The sequence below is a fragment of the Buceros rhinoceros genome, unplaced genomic scaffold (assembly GCF_000710305.1).
Source record: "Buceros rhinoceros silvestris isolate BGI_N320 unplaced genomic scaffold, ASM71030v1 scaffold2391, whole genome shotgun sequence".
In the NCBI taxonomy this organism is placed as follows: domain Eukaryota; kingdom Metazoa; phylum Chordata; class Aves; order Bucerotiformes; family Bucerotidae; genus Buceros; species Buceros rhinoceros.
In genome coordinates this window covers 52,012-63,301 of record NW_010393478.1, presented here as the reverse complement: position 1 = coordinate 63,301, position 11,290 = coordinate 52,012, and the positions used below count along the sequence as shown (strand labels likewise).

Below are 11,290 nucleotides of genomic sequence, written 5' to 3'. Positions count from 1 at the left end.
GAAAGAGAGCTTTAGCAGCCCGTCACCTCAGAATTTCCCAGAGAAGCTAGACACATTCCTTGAAGATATTTGTTGTGCAAGAGACAGTTGAAAAGAGACTTTCTGAGTAGGCCTGAAGTCATTATTCTACAGCGAACAGAGACGGGATTTTTGCTGCCTGCCCTCAGAGGGAATACCCTCAGAATACATTTTTGTGGTTCTGTTTGGGGTTTTTTTGTCTCATTCTAACCAAAGACTAGTTTAACCTGTTGTTGGCCGGATAGAACGCTGACGATGTCCTACGTTGTTTACACTGGAGACCTGGCTACAGGCACATTTGTTCAGTAGTTCCTCAGCCTCCATTTAAGTCCGTCATTGGCTTTATTAAATGTTCAATATTGAGCAAAATGTGCAAGAAGGGGTCTTGGGCAATGTTACCATCAAGGATGTCTGCAGATTTTCCTCCTACTTACAATGATATCTCCTGTCCTTTCATGGGTGAAGTGCATATACTAATTAAATTCCCTAATCTAATTAGCAACATACATCTTTGATTACTTACCTCCTGTTACAGTTTTTTTCTCGCGTTTGCTTTGTGTTTCTTTTTCCCGTAGTCTCATTTCTCGTTTCATTAAGGGTCTGTACACTTTTCTTATTGAGTTTAGAGGAGAAGTCCTGAATGATTATACTCATTAAGTCAGTCTTTTATGACCTTGGTAAAAAACAAAACAAAGCCAGCTAGTCTCAAATGAATCTGTATGGATATCAGGTTTGCTTAGAATCCTCCATTTTCTTATTTCAGATGACTAGAAAGAAAAATCAAATTAAAACTATAAACATTCCCGTAATTCATCACGTTACATTATTTTGAAAAGTTATCTTCTTTGGATATTGTACTTAGTGGATAATAATTGAATTTTCCAAAAAAAACCCCGTAACATCTGCTTAGAGATAAACCAAAGACGACGGTGCCGATCTAGCCCGAGGCATTCTGAGCAGGACTTGTTTATTTGTGATCATTAATATGATAAATTCAGAGGAATGTCTTGTGAAAACACAGTATGATGTTAATCCACTAATGACTGAATAAAGAGGTTATACATCCAGTCTTTAGGCAATTTAGTAGTTCACATGTTCTTTAAGGCCGTAAGAAAATATAATGTATTTTTGGAGGCACTGAAGTAATTTGACGTAATTAGTATAGCGGTGATTAATTTATCTCATGCTTAGTATGGCTCGATCTCTTGGCAGATATTAAATCTGTATTATAAACCAGAAAGGAACACTGTCAAACTGTCAGGAGTATTTCTGGGTCCTTCAGGAAATTAAAATTATGAGAGTCAGCAGAGACCAGAATTTTTTCTTTTTCTTTTTTTTAATTTACTTCTCCCCCTGCTTAATTCTCAACAGTCATTTCATTTGGGGAAGATTTGCCTTCTTGAACCCAGTCTGTCTATCCTGGACTGACTGCATTTAAGCAGCACCTTCTCGTGCTTCAGCGTGATTCGGTGGTGATCTTCCCTTTCAGAGTTCAGGTGGTGGCAGCTGAAGCGCTTCCTGTGGAGTGGTCTGGTCTGAGGTTAAGAGCATCTGCCCGTTCCTGCACAAGTGCGTTGGTTTTATTTAGTTCAGAGAGCACATGTGTCTGCAGATGTTCCGAGGTGTGGTCACTCTATATGCACTGATTGGAATAAATCCAGCGGAGCCTCAACTATGCTCAGAGGTCTGCGGAGCGGAGGGATCTGCAGGAAGGTCAGAAATTCTCTTCTAGGGAGGAGTGGATGGCTTGACAAGGTCATAGACTGTAATCTGCGGTATGGTTTAAGCAAACATTTTTGAGGGAGCAGCTCAAGCCGAGCCGCGCTGTCAGGGAGCTGCGGCGGTGACTCTCAGCCCTGGAGCGCACTGGTCAGTAAATCCGCAAGTACTCGAACCCATTCGCATTATTCCACCTTCTGATAGTGCAGAAATAGCTGCGTGAGGTTTTTGTGGTACCCCCATCTCAGCTCCAGTCCTATATTTAGTCTTTTTTGTTTCTGCTTCATCCAGCGTGGGAGCCGGGCTAATTGAGTTTTAATTGCCCACCGATGATTAGGCAGTGCTTTGGCTAATTAATTTAGAATGGAAAAGCAGAGCTGTGGTGGACACCCAGCTTTAGCCAACAGACCTGATCTCCTCCTTCTGAAAAGAGGCAAAACGAACATGACAGAAGATTAATGTGTTTTCTAACAACTCCCGGATTTTGCTAATGAACCACATTGCGTTAAGCTGAAGTTTGGAGCCAGTACCTTTTCCATGGGTTTTTTTGGCCATCTTTTACAAGCTTTATTGGACTTTCCCAGGAGGGAGAAAAAAAGGGAAATCATGTGCAAGTCTGTAAGCCTACGACATTATTATTTTTTTTCATCTCATTCCTTTTGATTCGAAAGCCCTCGTTAACAAGAATTAGCTCTCACAGACTGTCAAAGAGTGGAAGTTTCCACAAAGCTTCTGTGTATGTCGTAGTGTGGCACGTAAATGGGGAAGTGGGAAGATGGGGAAGACGACACAACTTTAAACACGGTATCAGATCATTTATTTAGCAGCTGAAGCATCGTATACCCCATTCTGGCAGGGAGGTTACTGGTGGTGGTTGTCCCTGTAGCATTGCATTCAGAGAAAGCTTCTTCAGAAACTAAGGATACCGGAATCTGGCATTTAACCGGATGTGTTATTTATTCTATGGACCTTCAGTCTAATAGTAAATAGTTACGTTTGACTTAATCTACATGAATAATTGTAGTCATATAAAAAAGCTCTGACGATGGATAATCTCAAAAAAAAGGATATTTCAAGTGGCAGTGACACAATTTAGCTGGTTAGTGCGTCTCTTTTTTAATATTTTCCGTGCACTCACTGGCCCTCCTGTTTATTTTCTGCACACTAGTGATCCGCTGGAGTGGTGGGTTCCGCTTTTCACTTTAATTTGCATCAAATACAAATTGTACAAACTGTGGTACAAATAGGTGTATATTTTGTTAGCGAGTTCCTTCTCTGAGATCGGGAGCTGCAAAACCAGCCCTCGAGGTGCCTCAGAGAGCACGAGAGGTCTTGGGCAGCGACAAGCTCCTGCCTCCGGGCTGGAGGGCGGGCCAAACCCCTGAGCAGTCCCTTCTGGCCCAGATCAAATATATTTGCATGTGTTGACCACTAAGAGGAAGCAGTGTGGTCAGTGGTCAGGAATATTGCTTGGGGAATGACATAAAACCTGCCTTAGCCATCAGTACGTTCGCAAAGGGAGAAGGCAGCGCGAGTGCTGCGGCTCTGGGGAGCGTTAGCCAGAGCAGTTGGCAAGAACCGGGGTATGTTGAAATTAGTAAGAGTCAGTTTGAATCAGTCTACACCAGTTCAAAAGTCAGCTGACAAAACTCCGGGACAAAGGATGAAATGAGTTACTAGCAGAGATGCTTTTGATTTCCAGGGGAGGCCAGTGCCTCGACGATGTGGGACAACAACGCTTGGATTTTCTTTTACGAAAACAGTACTGAGGGAGAACCCCCCTTCTTAATCCAGGATTTCATCCACGCCTTCCAACCGAATGCCAAACTTATCATCATGCTGAGAGACCCTGTTGAAAGGTGAGCAAGGATCACGTTGCTGAAGTATGCAAGAACATTTTCTTACTACAATAACTTTATTTGCTCTCGCACTCTTGGACACAAATAAATGCTCACACTGTATTTGACATTTACTTGGTTTATGATGAGAGCTGCCAAGGGGTTTTCTTGTGTGTGTTTTGGCACAGGTAATTGTGATAGTGTTTTAAAGAGGGGCATGTGAGCACAAATGCCATGAGTGCCATGGATGGACACCTGAGCTACTCTAAAAAAAAGAATTTATACATTGCGAAATGCAGTGTAACTCCGTTACCTGGTTCTCAGCAGGGCTCACTAGACCGAGTGTGGCACACGAGGCAATTCTAGCCTGCACAGCCCACAGCTGCTTGGGAGGGCATCCTTGGTCTTCCTGACTTGGTCCGCAGTGAAAGGGCTCTGCTTTCGCAGAGGCGTGGGATGTTCTTGAACAGTTCTTCGTTCTGTTAGCCAGGAATGCGCTTCTTCCCGCTGGCATTTCACTTCTTCTCTCCTGTCTTCCTCCAGAAGAAGGACATTACTTTCCACTGTGTCCTCTGAAGAAGGATGATAATGGTGAGGGTAACAAGGTGGGTGGAGGAGATGGAGACAGAGTCCAAAAAGATCAGGCCAAGGGGGTGTGAGTTCCTCCTCTCTGTAGCTCCACAGGGATAGCCAGGATACTTAGAGCTAAGCCAGTGCTCAAGGGCAAATCATAGAATGCTTTGGGTTGGAAGGGACCTGTAAAGATCATCTAGTGCAAACTCTCTGCCATGGCCCTTGGCCAGGGTCTCACCACCCTCATTGCAAAACATTTCTTCCTTCTCTCTAGTCTCAATCTCCCTCTTTTAGTTTAACCCATCACCCCTTGTCCTGTCACAACAGGCTCTGCTGTAAAGATCATCCCCATCTTTCCTACCTCCTTGCAGCACTGACAGGCTGCACTCAGGTCTCCCTGGAGCCTTCTCTGCTCCAGACTGAAGACTGAACCCCTCCAACTCTCTCCCCTCTCCTCCCAGCAGAGGATTCCAGCTCCCTGATCATTTTTGTGGCCTCCCCTGGAACTCCTCCAACAGGTCCATGTTGGCAAAAGCAAGAAGCACCCAGGAAAGAGGAGAGAGGGATGCTGTGGATGATGGGGACCAGGTTCTGGTGACAGCTGGTGTGCTGAGAGAGCGGCAGGTGTGGGGGGTTCGTGCAGGCAGCCTGTGCCCCACTGCCCGGCAGCTGCACGGAGTGACGTGGCAGCAGAAGGGGACGGGTGCTCCTTGCCGTGCTTCCCCGACGGCAGGACATGGCTACTGGGGAGAGGCAGAGCTCTGAGAGTGCTTCCCAGCTCCTGTGTCAGGAAATACAACTTCTAATAGCCTCTCCTGACCTCAGGATTTAACAGATGGTAATTTTATGCGAGAGAGCTGGCTGAAGTGGTTTCCTCATGTAAATTACCGACAAATTCCCTGATTGCTTTAACCACCCTCAGTAATGTGGGGGTAGCTCTTCTCCTGCTTTAATGAGGGTGAGCTAAAAAGTCAGCTTCATTTTCTTCACTGTATTTGTGATGAATCGGTTCCTTTTTGTTTACGAGCGCCTGTGCCCCTGCTGCTGATAACTCATCTGAACTGCAGGAACCACAGCAGCCCCGGCAGAAGGGGCAGCCCCGGCAGCTCCGGCAGCGATGCAGGGCAGCGGGGCAGTCGTCTTGCAGTAGCCAGGAGGACGTGGGTGCTGCCCAGGGTGTGGGGCAGGGTGTGGTATCCCCCCCAATGGGGGCCGTTTGGAGGATGTCAAGGTCTGTGATGGTGGGAGTCAATGACTTCGTTATCTCATTGTAATGGATGGTGACTGAGGGTAATGACTCCAAGTAGCTGGAGCAGCAAAGGGTTGATTTCCAGGCAGATGTCCCCAGAATTAAAAACAGATGGGAAGAAACACAGAAAATCTCGACTGCCCTGCAGAATTTGTCTTCAAGTACATAAGATGTCAGCAAGTCTTTAAAACGATGCCTTTATTTTAATGGCTGATTAGAAGTCCTGAGCAGCCATATGAAAGCTGTTCAGCGAAGGTTTCGGAACAGGCCCGTGCTGTACGGGATGCCTGCTGGCTGCTTTCCCCCAGCAAGAAGCTTTTCCCCTATCCTGCCATCCCTGGGCAAGCCCGAGCCTTGCTGATGTACCCACTTTTCTGCAGCCAGGAGATGCTGCTGTGTGCCTGATTTAGCTGAAGCCAACCAGTTTTGTCCCTTAGCTTCTCCCCAGCTCATGCTTGTACTCAGTTCTTTGGTGGGTGGAGCATGAGGGACCCAAGGTCTGTCCTTACAGAGAGAGAGAGGACATGTGGTTGTGGTCCTCAAGCACCAGTGAGCATCACTTTGCAATAGGCTGCCTGACCAGTCTGGTCTAAGTCTGGTACCCCTCCCACTGCCCTGAGACGGAGTTTTTTCAAATAAAGAAAAGTCTTCTGAAGTGCATTTGCCAGACTGGGAAGAACTGGAAAAAAAATCAATCTTGGTAGTGCCTCTTGTAGATAGTTCTGGGTGCCTCTGCCTCATCCTCTATAGTTTTCTATGGTTTTCCTTTTAAAAAGTGTGTAGAAAAAGTGGATTAAAAGCATCCTGCAACAAATGTATCCCTTTTCTTCCCTTTTAAATGAAGAGAGAGTCTTCATTTGTTTTGTGCAGGAATTAAAATCCTGTTCTTGCAAGACACTAGCATAAATAATGAGTGCAAAGGGGCTATTCCTGTGCTTAAGTGCTTTGCTGGATTAGGGCCTAAACTTCCTAAATTAAATGATGAATTTTTATGTACCTGTGGAAATCTAAGGAAGTTAAAAAAAAAATGAAGGGAAATACTAAATGTGACTGCAGCAATAAAATGAGACCTAAGTAAATCAGATTTTTTTAGGTCATTTTTTAGACACCTGTGTTTTTTAAAAGATGCTGAAATAGATCTAGAATTTCTGGAATTCTGTTGGGAGGTGGGTGCTATGGAGGCATAATATTTGCACTGCAAACACACTCGAGGAAGTGGCTGCTTCTCAAAATTGTCTCCAAAGTCCTGCGGTATTGTTTGAGTTCTGGTCGTCGTTTCTAATCCTCCACACAAAAGAAAGTTAAAATATCACGTTCAGCAGATCTGGTATTTATGCCACGTCAGAGCATTTCCTTTGTCTCTTTGAACCATGCTTACCTTGGAAAAGTTTAATCACGATTTCAGGGATTAACGCTGAAATAGTTATTTTCCTTGCCCGAAGGTTTCGGGTTGTCTCACCACCACCCCACAGAGGGATTTGAATTCCGATAATCTGTTTTCTGGTGATATTAAGCAGTTGTAAAATGCTGTAAGTAGGAGGGGTTTTGATGGAAAGTCAGTATAGGATTGAGGTGGAGCTTTCTGCAAAAAACTAAGAAATCTGGACTCTCTCCTCCTCTTGATGGTAGCCAGCTTGGTAACCATATAAAAATGACTCTTTCTAACTCATCGCATTCCTCTGCTGGTTCTGAAATCAACTTCAAGCTTTTGGCACTGTCCCTGCCCATGGCAGCACAGAGCACCAAAACCAGACGGGTACCAGTGTCCGCTGAGACCAGCTCCGCTGTTCACAGATAAGCAAATTTAAAGTATGTGCATTTCAAAAATTTGCCTTTGGGACAAAACGTTGACTTGCACGATCGCTAGGGTCAGGTTCTCAAGGGATGCTGACCATGGAAGCGGCCATGATGTTTAAATTTAGCAGCTCCCTGGAGGAGATGGTACCTGGCACCAAAACCCATCGAAATGAAGAGCCGGTGTGTCACTGGCTGAGCGGGCTGTCGGTGTGTGGGGCAATTCCACGCACGACCCCTTTCCCTCCATTCATGTGACCGATTGCTGTTGTCGTGTCAATAAACCTTTCCTTCCCTCTGTCACTCACTCACGGGTGTCTCATTCGCAGATTGTACTCCGATTATCTGTACTTTGCAAGTGCTAATAAATCGGCAGAAGATTTTCACGAAAAAGTGGCAGAATCCCTGCAGCTGTTTGAAAATTGCGTGCTGGATTACTCCCTGAGAGCCTGCGTCTACAACAACACCCTGAACAACGCCATGCCCGTACGTAGTCCCACGGACATTCCATCCCTGGCTTCTTTAATGGTACATTGGGTCAAGGGGATCAAAGCACCCAAATATCGTGCAAATAAGCATCACGAAATAGAACTTTCCCCTTTTCCTTTGTAAATATGTATGGAAGGGTGTCAAAGCTGCTCTCCTCAGCCTGCTCCCTGCTGAGAGTGATAACACACTCTGCCTGCTGTGCAGGATTACAGGTTAATGCGCAAGCTTTTTGCAGATCTCTCCAAAAGTAGCTCTGGCAAGGGTCTTTGTGGTACGAAATTGCCTCAAAATTAGAATAAATTATGTATTCTTCCTCAAGAAAAGGCTACCAGTACCAAGATAAAACCTTTCTTTTTTTTCTTTTTTTTTTTTTTTTTAAATTGTGGACATGAGAAAATGATAAAAGGAAATACAGCAACTGCTGGGTAAGTATTACAGGCTCAGTATTCCAAAACCCACGTTCTTAGTGTAGAACTGACTTCAAATTTTGCTTGAGGAGGGAGAATAATATGGAAGAGGCTGACTTGAAGTATCACATCTGGCCAGTTTGCCATTCAATCCTCTTTATTTGCTCAGGCTGTAAAGGATTCAGAGGGAATATTTCCGTCCTTGGTCTTGGGTGATGTTATTGCCCCCTCCACTCGATAAAATAGCTGTCAAAGGGCGTCAGTGCCCGCCACGGAAGGGCAGCTGGGACATTCCTCTTACTTGCCTTGGCAGGTAGACCAGAGCTGCTCCACAAACACGAGCTGCTGCTGGGCAGCGTCGCAGTATTTTCCATCTGTCTGCTTGCACAAATATGTCTCCTCCAATGTGGGGAGAGAAAGGCAGAGAGAACCAAAAGGAAAAATTTTCCTCTTTTCTTCGTGTCGTGGTTTAGACCCAGCTGGCAACCAAGCACCACGCAGCTGCTCTCTCACTCCAGGCAGGAGAAAATACAACATCAAGGCTTAAAGGTCAGGACAAAGGACAAGGAGGGCCCCCTCACCAGTTGTGGTCATGGGGAAAAGACAGACTAGACTTGGGGAAGCAAAGTCAATCTAATTTGAACCACACAATCACTACCGAATCACCAGCTGAATCGGAGTAGGACAGAGAGAAAAACAACAGGATCTTAAACACCTCTTCCGCCCACCTCTCCCTTCTCTCCTGGGGAGCCAGAGGATGGGGTTCAAGGTCAGTCAGTCTGCTCCGTGTTGCTTCTGCTGCTCTTTCCTCTTCAAGGGAAACACTCATCATAGTCCTCCCCTGTGGCAACGTGGTGTCTCTCCCACGAGAAACAGTCCTCCCTGAACTCCTCCAGCTAGCGTGGCGATCTCTGTAGGGAAGAAAATCAGGGGTTTTGCTGAACCCGAGAAAATTACGGGGATGTATTAGTTAAAGTTACGGGGACACATTAGGTAAAATTCCTCTTTCTGATGAAAAGCTTTGAAAAAGATTCTAAACGCAGATGGGAAAGCGCTGCAGTCCCAAACTATACCATAGAGCCAGTGCTCTCCTTCCACTCACCTCCATCGCCCGGGAGAACGAGACGCGAAAGCCACCGCTGAGCCGCTCATTTGCCCGGCGTTCAGTGAGGTGGGGCACGGGCTGCGGGCGGGAGTGCCGCCCTGCCAGCACTGCCCCCGCTCAGGCCGGTGCGCTGATCAGATGAGGCGTCTCAGACTCTGTTGTGTCACATCTGTAAAGACGTCTGCTAAATACGGGGTTAAAAGCAGCCGGGGACACGCAGCAGAACCGTACGTTGTGATAGTAATGACTCGACAATAATTCAAAATATGGCTTATTTCATTGGAATTTAGGAATCAGGGTAGGTCACGTGAGTCAGTGCAAGAAGCGAGTGAAACTATTTCTACCTGACTTCATTGGTTCTGTGGTAATGCGGCTTGAAGATGTTAAGTCTCTTTTATGAAAAATCTTATGACTTGGGATTCATGTTTCTCTCTTCTGAGCCTGGAGGGATTTAGAAAAATATTTATAAGCACAGTTGGAGGTTGGACTTTTAAGAACACCAGACTACCCTTTTAATGTTTCAACTTGTTATGTAAAATAGAGGAGGGAAGAAAAACAGAGATTAGGTCAGGACAGGCTGAAAAACTGCCTTTTCATGTCTCTGGTTTAACAAAGTCTGGCGCTCTTGTCGCGTACTTGGGCAGAGCACCATTAACACTGTCTAGGAGCCACTGCTACCGCAGCTTAGATCTCAGTCTAACGCAATCAGATGATAGAAGCGAATGCTGGCACATCTAATTCCTGCCACCACATCACAATATTTGTACTGCTCATGACCACGTGTCGTGGTGCAGCTGATTCTCAAGGTGAAATAAGCAGCCTTAGGGCCGGGAGAAGGTAGTAGGACTAAGCATCTCCCCCTCCACCGCTGTTCGTCCAGGGGCTGAAAGCCCAGTGTCTCCGCAAAGGCTGGGTCATCCCAAGCACGGAGGAGATGAGGTGAGCCATGGAGATGAGGTGGCCGAGCATCTGCGTGTGGTGGTCTCTGTGCGGCACTAGTACGCAGCCCTGTGGCTGAAGAGCGAGGGCACAGCCAAGCCCTTAGGGGAATGACTTTCACCAGCAGAAAAGCCATCTGCAAAGATTTCCTTACGCTGCACTGCAAACAAAAGGAAGATTAAAAATATTCAGATACTGTCTTTTTATGGGTCCTCGACAACACATATTTGGAATTTTAGCCCAGAAAACAAAGAGATGAGTGTTGGTTTGTTACTGCTAGGAGGTTGTAAGATGAATTAATTTGTATTTGTTTCATTTTTCTGTCCTTACAGGTGAGGTTACAGGTTGGACTCTACGTCGTGTATCTTCTGGACTGGCTGACAGTTTTTAACAAAGATCAGATGCTCGTTCTTCGCTTGGAGGACCATGCATCAAATATGAGATACACCATGCACATGGTGTTCCAGTTTCTGGATCTGGGTAGGTGTCTCCTCGCTGTTTTGAGATAAGTGCAAAAAACATCATTATCCTTCCTCTAGGTCATTTTTGTTTTATTAAGAGACAAAATGGAAGCATGGGGATCTGTCTTGAAGGATGCATTAGTCTTGTTGCCTGGAGTCACGCAGAATTAAAATTCCCCAATTCCCATAGGCAGGCTGGTGCTAGAAGATCTTAGTAAGACTGTATCAGGCAAATGAAACCCGTTCAGAACGCGGGGATGGATCTTACCATATGGAAGCCAGTCCCGCGTCTGAAGGCAGTCAGGGCTTGTTTGTCATGGCGCAAGGACTATCCCACGCAACTGAAACACATTCAGGCACTACCGTGGTGTGCTGGCACGCGCCAATCCAGACTCTAAATCTGAGCATGAGGAAAGGTTGTGTTTCTAGCCGGGGAGAAGGGGGAAATTGTGTTTTTGCTGTGTTGATTGAGACATCTGTTGCTAATCCTTGGAGAAGCGCTGGCAGACAAAATGTTGCCCAATGTTGATTTGACAGTAGCAAGAGGATGAAAATGTGGCTGCAAAATAGTCTGGCTGGTCCAAACACTGGTCTAGATGATGAGAAAGTTTGAATGCAGCAGATTGAACAGATGAAGAGCCTGGCATCTTCTTCCTGAATATGGTTTACACTGGAACAGTCTGTGGGTGTTCATCCTG

General features: G+C 45.8%; 1 protein-coding gene across 1 annotated transcript in view; it reads left to right on the top strand.

Annotated features, from left to right (window-relative positions):
* The window catches only part of CHST15 (carbohydrate (N-acetylgalactosamine 4-sulfate 6-O) sulfotransferase 15), a 19,977-nt gene that overhangs the window by 7,475 nt on the left and 1,212 nt on the right, over nt 1–11,290 (top strand). The window contains exons 4-6 of the mRNA XM_010144847.1: nt 3,440–3,596; nt 7,521–7,677; nt 10,464–10,611. Of these exons, the coding sequence (XP_010143149.1) occupies nt 3,440–3,596; nt 7,521–7,677; nt 10,464–10,611 (462 nt within the window). The remainder of the gene's footprint in view (nt 1–3,439; nt 3,597–7,520; nt 7,678–10,463; nt 10,612–11,290) is intronic.